Source organism: Amblyomma americanum, chromosome 5 (genome assembly GCF_052857255.1).
Source record: "Amblyomma americanum isolate KBUSLIRL-KWMA chromosome 5, ASM5285725v1, whole genome shotgun sequence".
In the NCBI taxonomy this organism is placed as follows: domain Eukaryota; kingdom Metazoa; phylum Arthropoda; class Arachnida; order Ixodida; family Ixodidae; genus Amblyomma; species Amblyomma americanum.
Window position 1 is genome coordinate 187,800,141 of NC_135501.1, and position 22,419 is coordinate 187,822,559.

Consider the following 22,419-nt stretch of genomic DNA (forward strand, 5'->3'; position numbering starts at 1 on the left):
AAAAAATAAATTTTAGCGTGCGTGCGACTGTTTCTTGAAGTCATTGCTCACAACTTTGTGCAACGCTGAAAAGGCTCACAAAGGCGGTGTAAATACCCGACATACCTGTACTTTGGAAACTCCTCCTGCAGCGTTTTTATTGTATTCACCTTTACTCTGAAAATTCATAAACTTATAAAGAAAGTGAACGCATGTTTGCTTTTGTGTAACGCGAATCGCACAGTGGCAGCTGGAGCGATGCGAAGCGCTGATTCCGGCCAGATTATAACCCGGGGTTGAGTTGTGGGGCGCCTGTTGCAGTTATGCCGTTATACTCGCATTAGTGCCACGGGTAAGCTCTATTTGGTGTTTGCCTGAAAGTGTTGAAGCAGCTGGGTGCGGCAACCAGTCGTGAGGAGTGTGGTTTAGGGGTTTAGGAGAATAGGCGTGTGTCACTCACGGTCGCTATACCTATATCCGCATATATGGCGGCTGTCCAGAGTGACAGGTGGTGTGAAGGTAGGATATGGTGGTGCGTTATTGATGGTGTTGGAGTAGCCGGGTGCAGTATGCAGGCATGAGGCGTGGACGCGGGGGCAGGGGTGTGGGGGTGGGTGGTGCGCGGTTTATAGGATAGAGCAGAATAGCATCAAGTAACGAAACAGAAAAGGAGGAGGAGCAGCAGCAGGTTGACGCTGTATTGAAACGAATAAGAAATGAAATCACAGCACGGTCACGAGCTTGTAGCACGAATGACCCAACGCTATAGCTACCTTGCGACTCGCGGAGGAAAGGAGACACATTAGAGCGGATGCGCTAACCTCTAGGCCTTCGGTGCAGTGGCCTAATGGTTAGCGCATCCGGTCCTTTTCGGGAGCTGCTGGGCTCCCATGTGGGAAGGGCATTTTTACCGGTGGGTTTTATCGCGCTTTGTTTTTGTGCAACTGCACGCCTTTTGGCAAAATACCTGTAGATATACATCTTTATGAGGTGTGAGGTTTGCGGAGAATACGAGTCTGGGCGACGCTGAGTTGAGAGGGTGGGGTTTGGGGAGTGTCTGAAAGGAGTCACGGAGCTGTGTGTAGTATTCCTTAATGATGAGTTTGTAGCACAGAGCCTCGTCACAGGTCGGAGGGCCTCACCAGGGGATCGCAGACACCCGAATAAGAGTTTCGCGGGCGAACTTGTCGACCAGCTCATTGCCTGCGATACCAGCATGGCCAGGGATCCACCTAACTATGACCTCGGTGGGGAGAGGGTACAAAGGGCCTCAATGAGGTCGTCGTAGAGGACTGCAGAGATTGTGTGGCTGTGAAGGGGCTGTGAATGACATCTATAAAGGCCGCGTGTATTGTTACGAAGCATAAGGCACTCGTAGCACGTAGAACAACGCAACACAATTAAGGCACACAAGGAGCACTAGGCACTGGCCGCCCCGACGCATTCGACCAGTGAGCCACCGTACACACAACTTCGTCCGCATCGTCGTCGTTCGATGGGTTCGTAGCAATATTCAGATATGGGGCTAACTGAGTGAATGAGATGACGGTGTGCACAGCAGTGGCTGCAGTTTACAGGGCGGGCGCCGTAGGAAACTGACTGTATGAGCCGGACTTGTGTAAGTGACGCGGATGGGTGCGGGGGGATATACTTACACGGCATTCGCTGCAGTGCTAGACCATGTTTTTCCGTGACCGCCGCGCTGGTGTACACAATCATCTGGCTGTGGAACGAAGGAGCGTGATGTGCGTGCGATCGTTGATGTATGCGAAAGCAAATAATTTTACACGCCGAGACCGGCGATATGGACCGTTGGTTGATGTTGACGGAGAGGAGAGGGTCATCAGCTCGATGGTATACGAGGTGCGAGAGAGAAGTAGCAGCTTGGATTTCTCCGTAGCCGGTTGAAGGCCAGATTGAAGGAGAAATTCAGAGACAGCGTCGAGGCCCTGCTGCAGAGTTGATTCCACTTCTCGGTGAGATCCGCGGGTACACCAGAGAGTGAAATCATCCGCGTAGAGTGGAATCAGGGCCAAGCGGTACGCCAGGGCTGTCATGAGATTGATAAACCAAAGTAAAAAAAAATTGGCTGTGGCTTGACTTGGCTAACCCTGCAATTCAACGAAAAGCAAGGACGCTTGCTAAGCGTCTGAGGCTCGTCCACATGGCAGCTCCGCTACACGCTCGTGACAGCCGCCCCACACGACCACTTGGCTATGGCGTGGTATCACATGGTCTTACGACACGCCCATCGGATATCATCACGTGGCTTCACATCACCTCATCGGATGTTCTTAAGGTCAGAGGTAAACCCAAAGGTCACCCAATGTGAAAGGTCAACTCAAGGTCAAAAGTCTACTAAAGGTCATGAATCAAGGTCAGGGTTTCGACACCATAACTCCACCACATATGGTCATACACGAGGGCTAACGTGGTTGGGCTGAAGGTCGTTCAAGGTCATTCTCCGGCCTACGCGACGACTGCTTTACCTAGCGTATAGTGAAGCTTTTCGCTTCAATAAACGTCAATAACCCTAACTGTCCGATCGCGTCAATGAATCATCAATTGTCGATGACATCAGAGTTACCAAAGATGCCGTCCTGTGACAAAAAGCAACGCCCTCACACAGGAATCGCGTATCTTGCGAGCGCATGGTTTTTGAGTGTTCCGACCAATGCGTAGTCGCGGCTGCCAATCTCAAGCGCGCGGAGAAATTTAGACCACCTAGGGATCTTTAAAGGGACATTAGGGAGAAATTGAAGTTGGCTTGAATCGATGGAATACGAGCTCTAGAACCACGAAAAGACCACTCCTACTGAAAACAAAGGTATTGTAAGGTAGAAAAGAGCAAGAACTAAAATACCGGTATCGCCGCCACAGGCCAGTCACGCAAGTACAAACGTGATGCCGAAATACTCAGGATCCCTGCGGCTGATAACGTGCATGAAGGTTACGCGTTTGGATATTGAAGAGCATAAGTTTTGTTTTTAAACCGCTGTTATTACACGAGAAATACATAAAAAAGACAAAGGAAGCAGCAGATAAACCTATATACTTGGCGATGCAGCAGGCGGCCAGCTGAGTTTCGGTATGTTTTGGGGTATTTCGCAACTGTGCGCTTAGCGTGCCCGCATGGTTTCGTTTTTGACGCGTCTCGATTTACAAGTGCGGAGCAGCAGCGGAACTCAAGTGCCCCTATAAGTGCTCCTATGCCACGGAGCAAGACTAAACAGGAGGTGAAACTCCCGGCTGCGCGAGCGAGCGCAGGCGACCAGATAAAGTCAGTTGTTGTATGCGCCGACGGGGCCGTATGCAGTGGCGGCGCCATGCGGCGCCTCGTAGAAGCAGCAGGGAAAAAAAATAAAAAAATGCATCGCCCGAGCAGGCGGCTCCGGCGCGCGCTCAAAACAGACAACAAGCAGACGATACGGGTGTTTGCTTCAGCGGGCACGCCGTGACGTTGTATTTCAGTAGTTTCTTTCCAGACCGCCAGGCGCCGCCAGCATGATAGTGGCGCCGCGGGCTTGCGACCTTTTCTGGTCGCCGCAGACGACGGAGTTTCCACTCCTATATAGTCTTCCTCCGTGTCCTTGGCCGAAGGTCATCCCGCGGTACGCACCAACGACGAGGAAAACACCTGTGGCTATAGCTAATATCGCACGAGCCTCCACGTTAGCAAAGGATAAACAAAACAAAATACAAATAAAAACAACTGAAATAAAACAAAAATAAAGCAACAAAAATCACAGAAAATAAGAGGAAATTAAAAATGAAGGGAGAATGAGGACAGGGAAAGGCCCGTTCGCATTTGCGCTCTTAAGCAGATCGCTTATAAAAATACTGCACTGATGCGTTATGAGCCCGAAGGATTTAACAGTACAAAAAAAAATGCTGCAAGCACTAAATTTCGTGGTCGCAATGAAAAAGATTTAGCACAGTGACGTCACTTAAGTGCAATCGTGTAATTTTGCTATACGGAACGCATTTACGTGCTGGCGAGACATGACACGACGCTAGACATGTACTACCGCACACCACATTCTCAAGCAAATAAACGCTTAGAGAACTGCCTATCTGCAGGCTGCGCTGCACGTTTTCATATTCAGCGCGCAAAGCTGACCAGGGCACACTGGCATAACAGGGAACCAAGAGGCGGATAGGATAGCTCGAGGTCATACCAACCGGGCGTCCGACACATCGAGCCTTAAAGAACCCGAGTCAGTACCTATGGGCTACTAAGATATCCTAAATCATTACGAAGGGGTCAGACTGAAGTATCCACCCCCACATAAGGATCTAAGCAGAGAGGATGCTGTTGCATGGCGACAGCTCCAGACGGGTACTTTCCCGAATCTAAACCTTCTTAGTAAAATGTTCCCTACGCAGTATGAGGAGGTGCCCATGGTGCGGACAGAAACCAGATTTGTACCACATATCATGGGCCTGTCAAAAGATTGAGCCTCCAAGTATCTATAGAATGAAAAACCCGAGTGCGGAGCAGTGGGAGAGTATGCTTTCCAGCGTAAGCTTGAAAGGCCAAGGTGCTATAGTAGAGCGAGCTCGCGAGATGGGCCATACTCAGTGGAGCCTTGGACTAGGGCATCAACCCTGTGAATGAAGACGTAAGACGCCATCGGAAGATGGAAGACGCCGTCTGAAGCCGCGAAGATCTCTTTTCTAGAGCTCAATAAATGTTTTTCCGATACGATAATAACAATAACAATAATAATAATAATTGGTTTTTTGGGGGAAAGGAAATGGCGCAGTATCTGTCTCATATATCGTTGGACACCTGAACCGCGCCGTAAGGGAAGGGATAAGGGAGGGAGTGAAAGAGGAAAGGAAGAAGGATGTGCCGTAGTGGAGGGCTCCGGAATAATTTCGACCACCTGGGGATCTTTAACGTGCACTGACATCGCACAGCACACGGGCGCCTTAGCGTTTTTCCTCCATAAAAACGCAGCCGCCGCGGTCGGGTTCGAACCCGGGAACTCCGGATCAGCAGCCGATCGCCCTAACCACTGAGCCACCGCGGCGGGTCTGTCCGATCCGATCTGTCTGCAAAATTTTGAGAAAAAAATTGTCCCCGCAATAATTAAGCGCATTGCAGTCAAGTTAATGCGTCAGATTATTTAGATGGATACACGCGGCTGCATTACAGCCAACACAACTGACTTTTTGCTTCTTCGGCAGAGAATGAGTTAAAGTGGTGCTGGTGGCGAGAAATCTCTTAACGTACCAGGATGGCCTGACCCAATTACCCTATTCATCCCTCCGTCCCTACTCCTCTCTGCACCCCCTGCCCAGAACCCTTCGCCTCTTACCTCCACATTCTCTCCCTCTGCCCGGTGGACCCGCCCCCACGGGGCCTTGGGTACCCCAAGACCGCTCACACTGTGGGGAGGTGTCTGACACCTACCACATGGTGTAGGCCTGCCAGCAGAACCCATCCCTACCCCCTATCCCAAACCCCACCCGAGAGGACTGGGAGGTGTTGCATTTGGGTTTCAAGCCCCAAGGGTAGCGTTGGCCTGGCGGCCTGGGGCAAAGCTGGAAACATTCGAAGGTCCCGGCAAAGGATGAGTCGACTGGCAACAGAACAACTTGTTTATTCTGGCATCGCAAAAGAGCAGCCGGTCAGGGCGACCACGTTACTCGAAGGAAGGAATCGAAGTCTCCCCCGGCGTCAGGGGCAGCGGCGTCTTATACCCTCGGAGTCGAGGGCAAGAGGGAACGGCTTGGGAAGAGTCATCCGATACGGCGACGCTTGAACATGTTCAGGCGTGACGGGCGCGTCCGCCAGGCCGGCGCCGGTCAGACCTCCTCGCCTCCCAGTTGAGGAGCTCCTCTCCCCGGCTGCCGCGCTTTGACAAGCGTGCGCACCAACATGCACACACACACACACGCACGCACGACGACACGTGGCACAGAAACCTGCCTGGACGCGCTTGGCGGGAGGCGTTGCGGCAGCGGTGAACGAAGCCGCGGCGTCCGTTGCATCCGCGCCGGCTATACCGCGCGCCGTAGGCGAGACGTAACAGACCGCCCCGCCGGGAGAAGGAGATCCCGATGGTCAGGGGACTGCATCCGCTGTCCAGAGGGATGTCGCTCGATGATGCTCGTAATCGAAACCGATCGTCCCTCGACGTTGCTTGAGCGCAGCGCACAGAGAAGGCCTCGTTCTCGGGTTCAGGATCACATAGGACACTGTAAAGTCACTTCGGGAGAGTTGCCATTTTTGTGCTCGTTCCCAGCAAGCGTTAGAACTACGCCGAAACGCAACCGCTCAGTCAGCAAGCACGAGACAACCCTCACTAAGCTCTGCCAGGCTCTTTCCCCTTTTATACTACTGCCTAGTTCCTTACAGTAGTCAAGCAGCACTCAGAACGCGTCCACAAATTGGAAAATTGCACTAGAAAGCACATAATCACTTAGAAGCACTAAACAAAAGCAATATGTTAAAAATCCTGCCTCAGGAAGAAAACATCAGTAACCAACAACTTTGAGGCGGATTCCTACGTTAGGGGCTTCGACTTAAGCCATCGGCGTTACCGTTGAGACTCCCCTTTTTGTAACGCACCTCAAAGGAATATTGTTGCAAAGCGAGGCTCCAGCGCAGGAGGCGGCCATTTTTGGGAGAGATGTTCTGCAGCCATTGGAGAGGGCAGTGATCCGTCTCAATGATAAACCTCGAGCCGGCTAGGTAGCATGACAATTTCTGAACGGCCCACACGAGACACGCACACTCTTTCTCGGTGGCGCTGTACGCCTGCTCACGACAGGTCAGCTTACGACTAGCATACAGGACGGGGTGTTCCACTTCTCCATTGTCCCTTTGGCACAGTACAACGCCCATGCCTCGCTCACTAGCATCGCACTGAACAACGAACCCTTTGGTATAGTCTGGCGATCGTAGCACAGGCTGGCTTGTTAGGGCGCTCTTTAGGGCGCTAAAAGCTCTCTCCTTTGTCTCGCTCCAGACGACTGTTTGGGGCTCTGTTTTTCTTAGAGCATCCGTCAGGGGAGCCGCGATATCGGAGTACCTGGGGATGTACCTCTGATAGTAGCCGGCGACACCTAAGAACGACCGAATATCGGTCTTCGTGCGCGGTTGCGGGAAGTCTCGCACAGCGGCCACCTTTATTTCAGAGGGGCGGCGACGACCCTGCCCAATAACGTGACCGAGGTAGACAACCTCGGCCTGTGCTAATTGGCACTTGGGAGCCTTGACTGTCAAGCCCGCTTCGCGCAGGCGGGTTAGCACTGCCCGCAAGTGTGCCATATGCTCTGACCAGGATGCGGAGAATATCGCTACGTCGTCTAAATACGGTAAAGCAAATTCTTCCTGTCCCCGCAACACTTTGTCCATGAGGCTTGAAAAGCAGTATGGCGCGTTCTTCAAACCGAAACTCAAAACTTTAGGACGGAATGTTCCCATTGGTGAAATGAACGCCGCATACCTACTAGCCTCTTCTGTAAGTGGAACCTGCCAATAACCCCTGACAAGATCTAGGGTGGAAATAAACTGAGCGCTACTAACTTTCTCAAGGCGCTCCTCGATGTTAGGGATCGGGTAAATTTGATCCTTAGTGATAGAATTAAGCCTGCGGTAGTCGACGCAAGGACGAGGTTCCTTGCCCGGTACCTCAACTAAAATCAAAGGGGAGGTATAATCACTCTCACCTGCCTCAATAACACCGAGCTGTAGCATTTTCTTTACCTCAGCCTCCATAATATCGCGCTGGCGGGGTGACACCCGGTACGCCTTGGATCGTACTGGCTCTGGGGAGGTAAGTTCTATATCATGAGTAAGGACAGAAGTCCTACCAGGCCTCTCAGAGAACTGACCTTGAAACTCTTGTAAGAGTTGGTGTAGTTCGGTTTTCTGCTCAGCCGACAGCGGTGCTTTAATGATTAAGTCACTAATGACCTGATCAGTGTCTTCCCTGTTCGTCACTGAGCCTAGTCCCGGAAGCTCGACCGGAAGCTCTTCTAACTTTCCCTTGTCGGGCATTTCCTCTCCAGTACCTGGTGCCTTCAACGCTACAGGCTCAATTTTATCCAGTTCTGACGTGCTCGGAATATCAGCTTGCTGCGCCTCCGACCCTTTCTCATTGTTCGACAACGTCGGCCCCGCAACTACCGCCTTTGCAGCGAGCTCCCGAACTCTCGGTCTGGTTAAGGCCTGAACGCTAGCCTCACCAAACAAAAGCCCCTTCTCGCGCAGGAGGTGATCGGACCTGTTCGAAAAAAGGTACGGGTACTGGGGGGGCAGCCTAGATGACACTACGGCCTCCGTCTCAAGTGCTCCGAAAGGTCCTTCAATAAGCACTTTTGCTACGGGCAGACACACGCTATGAGCTTCCACTGCTTGCTTGATCCATGCGCACTCGCCCGTGAACATATCGGGTTCTACGTAAGAGGGGTGAACTACATCCATTGTAGCTGCGGAATCACGAAGCACTCGGCACTCTTTCCCGTTCACGAGGAAGTCTCGCATGTAAGGCTCGAGAAGCTTCATGTTCTCGTCAGTGCTACATAATGACAAACACACGACTTCTCTTTTTGTTTCTGGACACTGCGCCGAAAAGTGACCCGGCTTCTGGCACGTATAACACACGCGCGCTTGCCTCGCCTCGAACCGCTTTCTGCGTTCGGCTTCGGCTGCCGCCGTCTCCTTACGTTCGGTCGGACTGCTTTCACTCGCATCCGCACTACGTGTGTCCCCCCTTGCTCTCATGGGTGTGAACTTCGGCCTCTCAGACTTGGAGCCAAATTCACCCTTTTGACCGTCCTTAGCTCCGCGAGCCCGACGCGTCACAAACTCCTCGGCTAGCTCGGCGGCTTTAGCCACTGTACTAACGTCTGGCCTATCCAAGACCCAGTACCGCACGTTCTCAGGTAACCGACTATAAAACTGTTCCAGCCCGAAACACTGCAGAATTTTCTCGTGGTCACCAAACGCTTTCTCTTCTTTGAGCCACTCCTGCATGTTTGACATAAGCCTGTAGGCAAACTCTGTATATGACTCATTTCTGCCTTTTTCATTTTCCCGAAACTTCCGACGGAACGCCTCCGCTGACAGCCTGTACTTTTTTAGCAGACTTGATTTCACTTGGTCGAAATCCTCTGCCTCCTCTCTCTTCAAGCGAGCGACTACGTCGGCCGCCTCGGCGGGTAACAAAGTGAGCAAGCGCTGTGGCCACGTTTCCCGAGAGAACCCCTGCTTCTCGCACGTTCGCTCAAAGTTAACCAGGAACAAACCAATGTCCTCTCCAAGCTTAAACGGCCGCATCAGGTCAGTCATTTTGAACGATACCCGTTCTCCTGCACCGTGTGCCTGACTTCCATTACGAGCGCGTTCCATCTCTACCTCGAGACGCTTCATTTCCAAAGCGCGCTCTTCTTTCTCTTTTTGTTCTTTACGTTCGCGCTCGTCTTTCTCTTTTTGTTCTTTACGTTCGCGCTCCTCTTTCTCTTTTTGTTCCCTCTCCTCAATGGTCTCAAGGCATTCCGACAGCTCGTCATCCTCAGCCTCCAACTCAAGAATCGCCCTTAGCAGTTCCGGTTTTCTGAGTTTGTCTGAGACATCAAGACCCAACTCTCTTGCAAGCTCCAGCAATTTCGGTTTGCGCAACGACTTCAAATCCATGGCTGCTCCGAATGCTGCTTTCTCTACTGCCTACTATTGTCTTGCCGCAAACTAACCCGGCAGCAACGACAACCCAATTACCAGCTCTGTTTCAGACACTAACAAAAGCCTGGCAAAACTCAGAAGAAGAAAGTCCCGCACTCACCAAACCTCGCAGCCAAGAATTCAGCGCAGTCGTTCCGCTGCAGGCAACCAGTCATCACACAGGGCTCGTTGCACTGCTCCCGGATGGTCGTTGTGCTGCTCAGCATACAGTTGACCGCATATCTTCGCTGCTGGCCTCCGTTGTCGGGATCTCACCGCTGGCAACCAGTTGTTGCATCTGGGTTGCAAGCCCCAAGGGTAGCGTTGGCCTGGCGGCCTGGGGCAAAGCTGGAAACATTCGAAGGTCCCGGCAAAGGATGAGTCGACTGGCAACAGAACAACTTGTTTATTCTGGCATCGCAAAAGAGCAGCCGGTCAGGGCGACCACGTTACTCGAAGGAAGGAATCGAAGTCTCCCCCGGCGTCAGGGGCAGCGGCGTCTTATACCCTCGGAGTCGAGGGCAAGAGGGAACGGCTTGGGAAGAGTCATCCGATACGGCGACGCTTGAACATGTTCAGGCGTGACGGGCGCGTCCGCCAGGCCGGCGCCGGTCAGACCTCCTCGCCTCCCAGTTGAGGAGCTCCTCTCCCCGGCTGCCGCGCTTTGACAAGCGTGCGCACCAACATGCACACACACACACACGCACGCACGACGACACGTGGCACAGAAACCTGCCTGGACGCGCTTGGCGGGAGGCGTTGCGGCAGCGGTGAACGAAGCCGCGGCGTCCGTTGCATCCGCGCCGGCTATACCGCGCGCCGTAGGCGAGACGTAACAGAGGCGACCCTGTCCGGCTGCTGCCCCCTCGAGGCCCAAAGGCCTTAACGCAGCGCGCCCGGCCTGCGGCAACCGCCAATGGGGTGCCTGACTAGGCATCCCACCTAGTGGTTGTAAGGGCGTGACCCTTTAGGTCACGACCCCCAATACCTCTCTCTATGATTAATAAATGTTTTCACCGCCACCAACCCCCAAGACCAGGTAGGACTAAGAGAACGTGCTGCGCTCAGAGGAACCGCGGCCGTGGTGACCATAGCCGCCGGCCGAGCCGCCAGTGTTACGGCTCTTATGAACATCATCCTACATCATGTACAGTGATGTAAATAAGTTCTATTCTATTCTATCTTAGGATCTTATGAACATTTTAGTGCAGTGGGGTCGTACGGGTACCAAGGGGCCTGCGTGCCCTGAATTTCTTCACTGCAATAAATTTTCTCTGTCTCTCTCTTTAAGGGGGAAGTGGGAGGTTTAGGAAATGTATTTTGAAAATTGGTTTCTGAGGAAAGGAAAGGGCGCAGTATCTGTCTCATATATCGTTGGACACCTGAACCGTGCCGTAAGGGAAGGGATAAGGGAGGGAGTGAAAGAAGAGAGGAACAAATAGGTCCGTAGTGGAGGGCTCCGGAATAATTTCGACCACCTGGGGATCTTTAACGTGCACTGACATACATCGCACAGCACACGGGTGCCTTAACGTTTTTCCTCCATAAAAACACAGCCGCCGCGGTCGGGTTCGAACCCGGGAACTCCGGATCAGTAGTCGAGTGCCCTAACCACTGAGCCACCGCGGCGGGGCGGAGTGCTCCGGAATAATTTCGACCACCTCATGGGGATCTTTAACGTGCACTGACATCGCACAGCACACAGGCGCCTTAACGTTCCGCCTCCATAAAAACGCAGCCGCCGCGGTCGGGTTCGAACCCGGGAACTCCGGATCAGTAGCCGAGCGCCCTCACCACTGAGCCACCGCGGCGCGTTGTATCTGCATTTCTTTTTTCAGTTCTCCTGGCGATATTGGAGCTGCGAAACTCCTTCTGGGCCCGGTTCAGCAAAAAACCGCCACCCGCGGGTCAGCTTCTCTTCCCTCTGATGGCTTGCATGACCGCGACCTCTGGTACGCGGAACAGCAGTTATATCTGCGAGGCCCTCGTAAAACGGAGATAACGCGGAATACCTCGCGTGCCCCGTCAACAGCAGCTCTCGATCGCGCACGTCCGCATTCCGCTGTGCATGTGCCTCACGCAGCAGCTGAGCCAGCTAAAGCAACCAGGTAGCTCCCGCGACACCGCGGCACGCAGATATACCGTATATCTACAAAAAAAAAAAACTTAGTGGACGCTTAAGCTTCGCCTTAAGCGCAGACGCGATGGCGCCTTCTCCTCCTTTATCCTCTTCATTCCTTTTTATGCGCTGCATATTGCAATCACTCAGTTCAGCCCTTGGGCGCGGCCGGGCAGCCACCAAACCACGTGACGTGGCGTCACGACAGCCGGAGGAAAAGCTGGGCCCCAACTCGCGCGGTCGTGCGCGGCCGCAGCCACCACCTGACTCCTGCTCCTCCCGCTAGGGGCGCTGCGCTATGATTGACGTCACGGCATATGTATAAAAGAGTTGCGCTCCTTCGCCAGGACAGTCTTATACCCGTGTCACACGGGCATTTCGAGGGCCCTCGAACCTATAGTCTATCGACTCAAAGGCGATCGAGCGCTGCTAGACGGGCAGTTTCAATGGCGATCGAGTCAATAGCCTATCGAGTCAACGGAGCAGCACGGAACTCCATCGAGATATGCAACGCATTCTTGGCTTAACCAAGCTAAGCCTGGTCATTTTCTTTCTCACTTCTCACCCATTAGAAATCCACAATCACATTTCCGATCATCGTCATCGATCACAAAAACGATTACCGATAACATTGCCGATTACTAATCCCTAATAACTGCATAGTTTACACTGCACGGCATACTAGGCCACTACATACTCATACACACCATTTTTTTAAGCACAATGAGGAGCCTTAACACCGCCTTTTCATTTCGCGAAATTTCGGACGCCTAATTAGAACATTTATATTTGTTTCTTTTTAATTACTATAAGATCAGTACACATCCTAAACACCCGTCAACGCGTTCGCTATAGGTACCCTTTACGCCGAGGAGGCGCAGTGGTTATGGCACTCGGCTGCTGACCCGAAAGACGCGGGTTCGATCCCGGCCGCGGCGGTCGAATTTCCGTGGAGGCGAAATTCTTCAGACCCCGCCGCGGTGGCTCAGTGGTTAGGGCGCTCGGCTACTGATCCGGAGTTCCCGGGTTCGAACCCGACCGCGGCGGCTGCGTTTTTATGGAGGAAAAACGATAAGGCGCCCGTGTGCTGTGCGATGTCAGTGCACGTTAAAGATCCCCAAGTGGTCGAAATTATTCCGGAGCCCTCCACTACGGCACCTCTTTCTTCCTTTCTTCTTTCACTCCCTCTACCCTTTCCCTTACGGCGCGGTTCAGGTGTCCAACGATATATGAGACAGATACTGCGCCATTTCCTTTCCCCCCAAAACCAATTATTATTATTATTATTAAATTCTTCAGTACCCGGGATCGGTTCCGACCGCGGCGGCCGCGTTTCGATGGAGGCGACATTCTTGAGGCCCGTGTACTGTGCGATGTCAGTGCACGTTAAAGAACTCCAGGTGGTAGAATTTTTCGGAGCCCTTCACTACGGCGTCTTTCATAGTCGGAGTCGCTTTGGGATTAAGCCCCCATAGACCATAAACCATATAGGTACCCATCTAATACGCTTGTACCAACATCTATTCGTGGCCTATACACCGCTTATTTCTCCGGGATCAACGCGACCCTTTCCTGCAGTGTTTTATTCAAGTGAGGATTTTATCGGCTTCACTAAGTTATGTTATTTCCACTGTTGACGGGATGCGTTAGAGTGCAAGTCGATTTTTGAAATAAGTGATCTTTGCTTTCCGGTTTCTGAACGCTCGCTTCTGTTTGGAATACCTTTCAAATGTCACGCGTACGCAGCTGCTCAAATATTTGCTTGGCTGCGCTATTTTGCATGTCTCTGACGACCGGAAGCGTCAGCTCCTCGCCGCCTGCAAGCTAAGCGTGGTTGGTTCACTACTTGCCGAGAGCAGTTAGTCGGTTAGGTAGCTTAATCAAGTGCATGCTAGGCACTGACACGAAATTGAGCATATAGGCGTCACGAAAAAGTATGTTCTGGCTACCGCGACAATTGGACGGCAGTTCCATCGCAGTCATCAACACGCAAACCACGTGATGCGCCGCCTTTGCGCTCGGCCCAGCGCGACAACCCAACATTGACATGTCAACCTAGTTCATAGAAGTAAACCTACTTTAGAAGTAAATCAACTGCTATATATATATATATATATAAATATAAAGGCTGGTCCTCCAGCCGAAACGTCGTGAATTAAATCCTGTTATGTTTCTTCAATTTTTGGCGATTTTATATTATATTGACCAAATCAGCTGCCAGAAATCACTTTTGGTGTATATATATATATATATATATATATATATATATATATATATATATATATATATATATATATATATATATGTGTGTGTGTGTGTGTGTGTGTGTGTGTGTGTGTGTGTGTGTGTGTGTGTGTGTGTGTGTGTGTGTGTGTGTGTGTGTCAGCACGACGCGTTTCATTTGGCATTCCGTTCGAGGCTAGGCATTCAGGGTCAGGCTTCAGGCAAAAATAGGCGAAATCAGTGGTTGGGAACCTTAGTAATAGCGCACTATAAAATTTTGGGACCGCTTAACTAAGAGGGATCCATAGCGCACGTATCACAAGGAAGTTGACGAAGACGACGACGTGATCTGATATATGCCGCTCCCTCAACAGATGGCGCGCGAGCAATATAAAGTTTTCTCGGTGCGGAACCTGCGTCCGGACGGAACGCTCTTTCGTGGCCATGTGATTCTGTGTCTAGTGCAGTGAGTACTAACCAAAAGCCCTCCACTACGGCGTCCCTCGTAGCCTGAGGCGGTATGGGGCGTTAAACACTATAGAAACCAAAAATACTGTAAAGTAACTAGCTTCAGAGTGTAAAGATCTAATTCAACTTCTAAAAAAAAGAAATCGATATATTTGATGCCTCCGAAGTGTCGAAACACCGATTTCGGCGCAAAGTGCAGTAGCGCATCTCTTGCCGCACCTTCCCGCAACCGCGTCCCCGACGGCCGCCATTTTGGTATTGTACGAAGGCCGGCTCTCTTCCCCACATCTTGGTATTACTCGCTATTGTTAAATCTTCTCGGAACACCCATATTCCGCGCTTTTTCTGAGACCTCCTTTACCCTTCCCTTACGGCGCGGTTCAGGTGTCCAACGATATATGAGACAGATACTGCGCCATTTCCTTTCCCCCCAAAACCAATTATTATTATTCTGAGGCCTCTACAACGAATGGCTGGCGCGCGCACTTCAAATGCGATTTTCTCAACTTCGTGTTATTTGCCAACATGACTAACCTCGCGGAAGTTTTCGTTATGTTTTATGCTTATACCGTCGAAAATTCAAAAAGGACTAAGCTATGTAGTTACGCTATATTTTGTGGCTTAGTCGAACATATCAAATTTTGTGAACAATAATGTCACCTAATTAACTGCATAATTGCAGTGTTTCGATCGACGCAAATGAACATTTTTATATGATGATGTACTCATTAACAATATAAATAGCATAGATCCGCATGGCTGGCCTTTAGCTACGGCTACATTTTAATCGGAACCCAGTTATTTTTTTCATAATATGGAAACTAATTCAGGTATACTGAAACCAATTATATTTATGAAAACAGGAGGAATAATTACATAGACACGCCTAATTTATTTACAATATTTCTTATAAGAAAATTTTCATTTCAAACCAGCTTTTCCCTTTGAATTGCAGGACTACGCAGCAAGCTATGGATAGGAAAATGATAGGTGTAACGTTAAACGACAGGAAGAGGGCAGAGTGGGTCGGAGAACAAACGCGGGTTAGTAAGAAACGATAATAGTCGAAATAAAATAGAATAACTGGGTTTGGGTGGATGATATTAAGAAGTTTGCGACGATAAGGTGGCACAGGACTGGGTTGACTGGAGAGATAGAGGAAAGGCCTTTGTACCACAGTGGGCGTAGTCAGGATGCTGCTGCTGCTGCTAATGATGATGATGATTATTAAACATTTTAGTTTAACGTAGAAGTTAAACATCATGTCCTTGCTGTGTTCAAAATGTCATTTTAATGTTCACATCATAAACATAAGACAACAGTGCGAATTCAATGCTATTAAGATGTTCAAATTGTAACAATAATTAAAGTAGCATTACCAATATTTTGAAGCATTTTCAATATGTTCGACATTTAACACTGTGCTGTAATGATGCGTTTTAACTATAGTAGAACTTTACATTTAAATATCTTAGGGGCTGCCTGCCATATATTGCATGCGCGCAGCACCAGAATGGTAGTGAAACGGGCATGTTGGTGCTTATACGAAAACTTTGAGTGTTGCCTATCCACCACTGCCACTTATGGGTTTATGGCACCCTTCTCAGCTGGCTATATAAGCTTGAGGCCATGCTATCTGTTAGCAGGTGACTGTACGAGTTGATTGTATTAGTTGTGCTTTATTATAGTGCGCCTCGGCCTTGTCTACAGCTACTTGCAGAGATTTGATCGAAGTTGTGGCGGAGCACAAATGGCGAATCTCGCCTTGCAGGCTTTACCATTTCAGAAAAAGTTGCACACATGTTCGTTAAATGTTTAATTAAACCTCGACTTTAAGCTTACAGGCTAATCCGCGCAACGCGTAGACTACCCTCTGCATGAACAGCAGTAGGGTGTTTCATCATGCTGTAGAGACCTTGTCACACGGGAGTTCCCACAGAGCATACAATTAATATATAATAATTATTAATGTAATTTAATTATTTCTAAAAAAACTAATTTTACATTATTAAATATTTTCATGAAAATTACGAACTTGGAGTTAAATTACATTACTACCTGGGGATCTTTATCGATGTCAGAGCACGTTAAAGACCCCCAGGTGATCGAAATCATTCCGGAGCCCTCCACTAAGGCACCTCTTTCTTCATTTCACTCCGTCCTTTATCACTTCCCTTACGGCGCGGTTCAGGTGTCCGCCGATATATGAGACAGATACTGCGCCATTTCCTTTCCTAAAAACCAATTATTATTATTATTAACTACTGTTCTTAAAAAGTAATGACCAGTACATTACAATTACTTTCAGAAAGCAAGTGCAGTTACTTTTGAATTCACGCATACAAAAATGTACGCTTGACGCATCTCCTGATATCGTTTAATAATAATAATAATAATAATTGATTTTGGGGGGAAAGGAAATGGCGCAGTATCTGTCTCATATATCGTTGGACACCTGAACCGCGCCGTAAGGGAAGGGATAAAGGAGGGAGTGAAAGAAAGGAAGATTAGGTGCCGTAGTGGAGGGCTCCGGAATAATTTCGACCACCTGGGGATCTTTAAAGTGCACTGACATCGCACAGCACACGGGCGCCTTAGCGTTTTTTCCTCCATACCTCTCCTGGCTGCGCCAGGAGAGGTATGAGGACTCCCAGGGATCTATGAATGGCAAGCATCTGTTTGGTTTGGGGGGTTTAACGTCCCAAAGCGACTCAGGCTGCGAAGGACGCCGTAAAGGGCTCCGCAAATTTCGACCACCTGGGGTTCTTTAACGTGCACTGACATCGCACAGTACACGGGCCTCTAGATCGAAATTTGACCGCCGCGACCGGGATCGAACCCGCGTCTGTAGGGCCAGCACCTGAGCGCCATAACCACTGAGCCACAGCGGCGGCGAATGTATAGAGAATGGCCTTCCGCATATATGGGAATTAACCCGTTATGCTATCGCATCAAACCATTAAGGTGGAGAGCTTAAGTGTCCCCTCCTATTTTTTGTAATAATAATAATAATTGGTTTTAGGGGAAAGGAAATGGCGCAGTATCTGTCTCATATATCATTGGACACCTGAACCGCGCCGTAAGGGAAGGGATAAAGGAGGGAGTGAAAGAAGAAAGGAAGAATGAGGTGCCGTAGTGGAGGGCTCCGGAATAATTTCGACCACCCGGGATCTTTAACGTGCACTGACATCGCACAGCACACGGGCGCCTTAGCGTTTTTCCTCCATAAAAACGCAGCCGCCGCGGTCGGGTTCGAACCCGGGAACTCCGATTTTTTGTAATAAAAATTTAGTTGCTAATGTGGCGCCGGTTCTGCATCTTTATCTAGATTCGCGTCAGTACGCGCAATGGTTCAGCATGGTCAGTGTTGAAATTGTAACAAAAGCTTAGCGCTAGTCCGTGTCTAATGTCTCTCTTCCTACGTACGCGTCATTTGTACCCGCTGGTATCCCATTTTATTACGTTTTCAATTGGTGCACCAACTGGTCCAAGAGCGAAAGCTCTCTTACACCGCATGCTCAGCCTTGGGTCCTCCTCGTCTGTACCCTGACGCAAGCCTCCACTCGTAGTAAGAAGTGTTTTCTTGCCGACGTCCTTGCCTTCTTGGCGAAACGCGACTCCTCCACGTCGCCGAGGCCCTTCCAATTCGCTTTTCTCTATTTTCTGTTCTTTCTTCCGGTAGACGTTGCAATCGTATTCCATCGGAGGAGGCTTTTTTTCTTCTTCTTCGCAACCGCGCGCATATCGCGATATACGGAGGGTCGCTCGACCGTGTCTTTTGCGTCGAAAGCTTTCGCGCTCGCTTTCCCGCGTAATCTGAACGGACGCATTCCGCCTCTCGCGAAAGCGTCCAATATCGGGCTTCACCCCCCCCCCCCCTCCTCTTTTGGAAGTTGCAAGGTGACTCAGGCAGCTCCCTTTCCCTCTCGCAGCTGATACAGGTACCCTGGCCGAGCTCGCAGCAACAGCTACTATGGCCCGCACAGCGTGCATCCTGCTGCTGCTTCGAGCGGCCCTGGTGCAGGAGGCCGGAGCCAGCGTGGACCCTTCCCTGGAACTGGCCAAGGCGCGACTCCTGCAAGCCCTGGGACTCGAGTCGGCCCCGCACAGGCCCGCCGGCTCCAAGATGCCCGTGGTGCCGGACCACATGGCCAAGCTGTTCACCCGATGGCAGGACACCGAGGGGGCCTTCCTGACGACCGGAGGAGCCGCGGACACCGTGCGCAGCCACACGCCCTGGGACCGAGGCCCAGACCGCGAGGCCCAGACCGGAGGCGCCCGCTTCCGCTTCAACGTTACCGAGGACCCGGAGGAGAGCCTGCTGGGCGCTGAACTGCGGCTCTTCCGACTGCCAGCCGACAGCGAGCGGTCCGAGTGTCCGGACGCCCCGACGCCCGTGGAAGTGGTGCGAGTCTACGAGGTCCTGCGGCCGGCCACGAAGAAACTGGGCGAGGCGCACCTGCGGCTCCTGGACACGCGAGCGTTGTCCCGCAAGAAGGGCTGGCTGGCCCTGGACGTGATGCCGGCCGTGCGCCGCTGGCTGGCCGGAGAGCCCAACCACGGCCTCTACGTGCAGGTCGTCGACGCCCGGACTGGCGCGTCCAACGCCAGTCGGGTGCTTCTACGGCGGGAGCGCCACAGCGAGCGCTACTGGGCTCCGCGGAGGCCCGTGCTCCTGACGTACTCGGCCGACGGCAAGGCGGCCCCCAAGCGAGTCCGGCGTGCCGCGCGCCGCCGCAAGCAGCCGCAGGGCAAGCAGGGGCGCGACGCGTGTCGCCGGCACCCGCTGCGCATCGAGTTCAGCCACGTGGGGTGGAACGACTGGATCGTGGCGCCGCCTAGCTACGAGGCGTACTACTGCCACGGCACGTGTCCGTTCCCGATGCCGGACCACCTGAACAGCACCAACCACGCGATCGTGCAGTCGTTGGTGAACTCGATGCGCGCCAGCAAGGTGCCCGGCGCGTGCTGCGTGCCCACTGACCTGTCGCCCGTGTCGCTGCTCTATGTGGACGCGTTCGAACGAGTGGTGCTCAAGAACTATCAGGACATGGTTGTCGAGGGCTGTGGGTGCAGGTGATTGTTCCCGGTGCGCGCGCGTGTTGATGTTTTCCGCGTGACTCCGCCCCTCTTTCAAACCACCCTCTCTCTCTCTCCTCGTGGCATTTGCAAACTGAATCTCAAAGAGCACACTTACGAACATGGTGCAACGTGATCGCTTCCAAACAAATGCGTGCCCCGTGAAGAGCACTTCGGAGGATTGAACAAAATGAACTTCACTAAGAGCTCCGCGCCCTATGAAGAGTTGCCAGGGGCCACAGAGACATGGAAACCTAGTCGACAACATGGTTCCCAGTGAAGACAGTCTGCGGGATCAAGCAAATGTCGTTGCTACTTAAAAAGAGTCTTCAGGGACCAGAAGCGAGAACAATCGTGTCACACAAAGAGCCTGTAATGAGAACGTGAGAGGCCCAGTCGACGGCTAGTTTTTTTGTTTGCCGTAATTCCCCTATGACATTATTCAGTGTAAATTTTACTGTATTACGACATATCTAGGCCTGCCGTGGTTGCTTGGTGCAGAAGACACACTTTCTAGGACAACCTTCCACACGCATGACTTTTCTTCGTTAAGCTACCCTAGTTGACAAGACAGTGCAGGAAGTTTTATTGTGCTTGTGTCGTTGAAATCTACTGCTGTGCATAGCTTTTGCTGAAGCAGTTGTACACATGGCAGGCCTGAGTAATGTCATACGTGCATTTTTTTGGCCAAAGCAACTTTCTTTTTTTTTAAGGAACAACCTTTCCCGGAATGCCTAATGCGCCCCAACCCATGGTATGAATTTTAGAAGTGATGACAGTTGCCTGCTCAGCTTGACCATGTGTTTGTTTTATTTTTCTGCAAACAGCAAAGAACTGGTTGGTGGATACCGGCAGAACATGTGGGCTGTATTTTTGTACTATAAGTTTTTTTCACCATGCACTGAAATCTATAGCTCGTCACGCTATTCAAGAATCTCAAGGACTATTATGTGACAGTCCACACATGTAAACCAGTATGAATACAATACGATTTGTATAGCTCTGCTTATATGTGTCTTGTAAAAACTGTTTTTGAAATTGTGGTGAAAATTGGATAAGATAAAGGAATAAACAGAAAAGAGTAAGTACACAACCACTTGGTTATTTGAAATACAGTGTTACTTTAATAAGGGAGTAATTACTCATTAGCATAAATATGAGTGAAGCCATACAGGCTACAAAGTGTAGCTGTATGGCTTTCCTTGGTTGTATGCTAACGAGTAATTACTCCTTTATTAAAAATTTACTCTCCTAAAAACATTGAACTGCACGGGATTTCAAGAGTGCTGGCAGAATCCTGGTGATTCAGGCAGCAGCTGCCACTTGGCAACAAGGTATCGCTGCCATTTAGACATTGTGAATCATGCCAGCAGAAAAAAAAAAAAGGCAGAAGTTGCAGTGCACAGTCTGCCATGCTCCACAAAATCTTTGGCAGGCATGCCTTTGACATTGTCATGTGTGCAAAAGCTTCAATGTTCACAACATATGATAATGTAAGGAGCATGTTGTTGGTATCTGTGCTCTTAATCACTAGTATATACCATACCCTACTCCCTGCCTCTTCAGTGCACAACTCCAAGGCCCACACAAAACAAGGGCATACTTGCATTAAAAATCCATGCCTTTCTTATCTGCCTTTGGAGCGATTATCAACAGTGCCAGTGCTGTACAATGCCACCTCCCCACACGAGCAGGGTTGCATTCTAAATAGTGCCCAAACCTGAACTGCCTGGACACTGTTTGCATTGAACATATGAAAATGCCATTGTCGCTTGCTGTGGAAAAGATGCCCTGCTCAGCTATCCATACTAAAAGGCAATCTCATTATAGTCAGATACAACTCGAGAAAGGAGGCCTTCCAGACAGTGGCATCGACCATTTGTCATGACATCTCGGTTGATCTCATTCCACAGAGGTACCTGGCAACGATCTCTGATGTCACGCTATGGTATTAACTGCGACGTCATCGGTTGGAAGCCCCTTTGAGGGGCATGTGCCACTTCGCTCACGAGTTTTATCCCACCAGACCAGCCTAATAATCAATTGTGCAGTGCGAGCTTTGGTTTCAGAAAATCGCAGTAAGCATTTTATTTTCAGGCTTGGACACCCAGGCTATGAGAAAACGGATATTTTTGTGATTCCCGTGATCTGGAAACCTTTGACGCCAAGTGTACATCAACCACCCGCTGTTGGCAGAGCACGGCAAGAGTGACGAGCAATGGACATCAATGTAATTGAGAGTCAGCTGACACAATGTACAAAAATAACATGTATTCTAAAAAACGGGTTCTTGTAACGTTCTGCCGTGGGCAGAGAGCCCCTAGTTTTCAAAACTGAGTGTGCGCGCAGCAAGGAAAGCCACTTTCTGTCGATTCAGCTCAGCATTTCCTGGAGGAATGCACTGGAAGACGCGCCTTTGGCATCTTCTGGAACTACAGTCACTGGAGCCAGTGTTGGCAGAGACTCCGAAATTGGCTGCAACAAAAGGTGCGGAGTTGGATCTGGCTTCGGGGCAGCTGCTTTGATGGCTGGCAGCCGCGACACTGTTCCCAAAGCCATGGCCTCCACTGGCAGGCGGACCTGTTGCTGGGGCTCGGATTCCTCTTGCAGGAACTTCACAAAAAGTGCCGAAAAGGACTGCACAGGAAAAGTGCAAATATAAAAGTGAATTAAGGCATTCGCATCACTATGCTGGCTGCAGAAAAAGCACACCGTGGTAACGCTGCCAGTTTGTTCAGGCACCCATGATTTATTGCAAATTACTGACACACACTTGTTTATTATATTCTTTCAAGCGGGATTAGTTAGACAAGATACAAGTTCAAGGGGGTAAGCATCAACACTGCAGAGCTCTTTCTAATGATACGTGCTCCCA

The 22,419-nt window shown here is 50.6% G+C and overlaps 2 protein-coding genes across 3 annotated transcripts in view; one reads left to right on the forward strand and one right to left on the reverse strand.

The window, feature by feature from the left end:
• Window positions 1–20,553, forward strand: part of dpp (decapentaplegic morphogen) — a 31,453-nt gene extending 10,900 nt beyond the window's left edge. For both annotated transcript variants that reach the window (XM_077666148.1, XM_077666150.1), the window contains exon 2: window positions 18,398–20,553. In XM_077666148.1, the coding sequence (XP_077522274.1) occupies window positions 18,439–19,545 (1,107 nt within the window). In that variant the 5' untranslated portion in view covers window positions 18,398–18,438 and the 3' untranslated portion in view covers window positions 19,546–20,553. The remainder of the gene's footprint in view (window positions 1–18,397) is intronic.
• Window positions 20,554–21,602: 1,049 nt separating this feature from the next.
• The window catches only part of LOC144133238 (uncharacterized), a 72,332-nt gene continuing 71,515 nt past the window's right edge, over window positions 21,603–22,419 (reverse strand). The window contains exon 17 of the mRNA XM_077666147.1: window positions 21,603–22,181. Coding sequence (XP_077522273.1) covers window positions 21,918–22,181 — 264 coding nt within the window. The 3' untranslated portion in view covers window positions 21,603–21,917. The remainder of the gene's footprint in view (window positions 22,182–22,419) is intronic.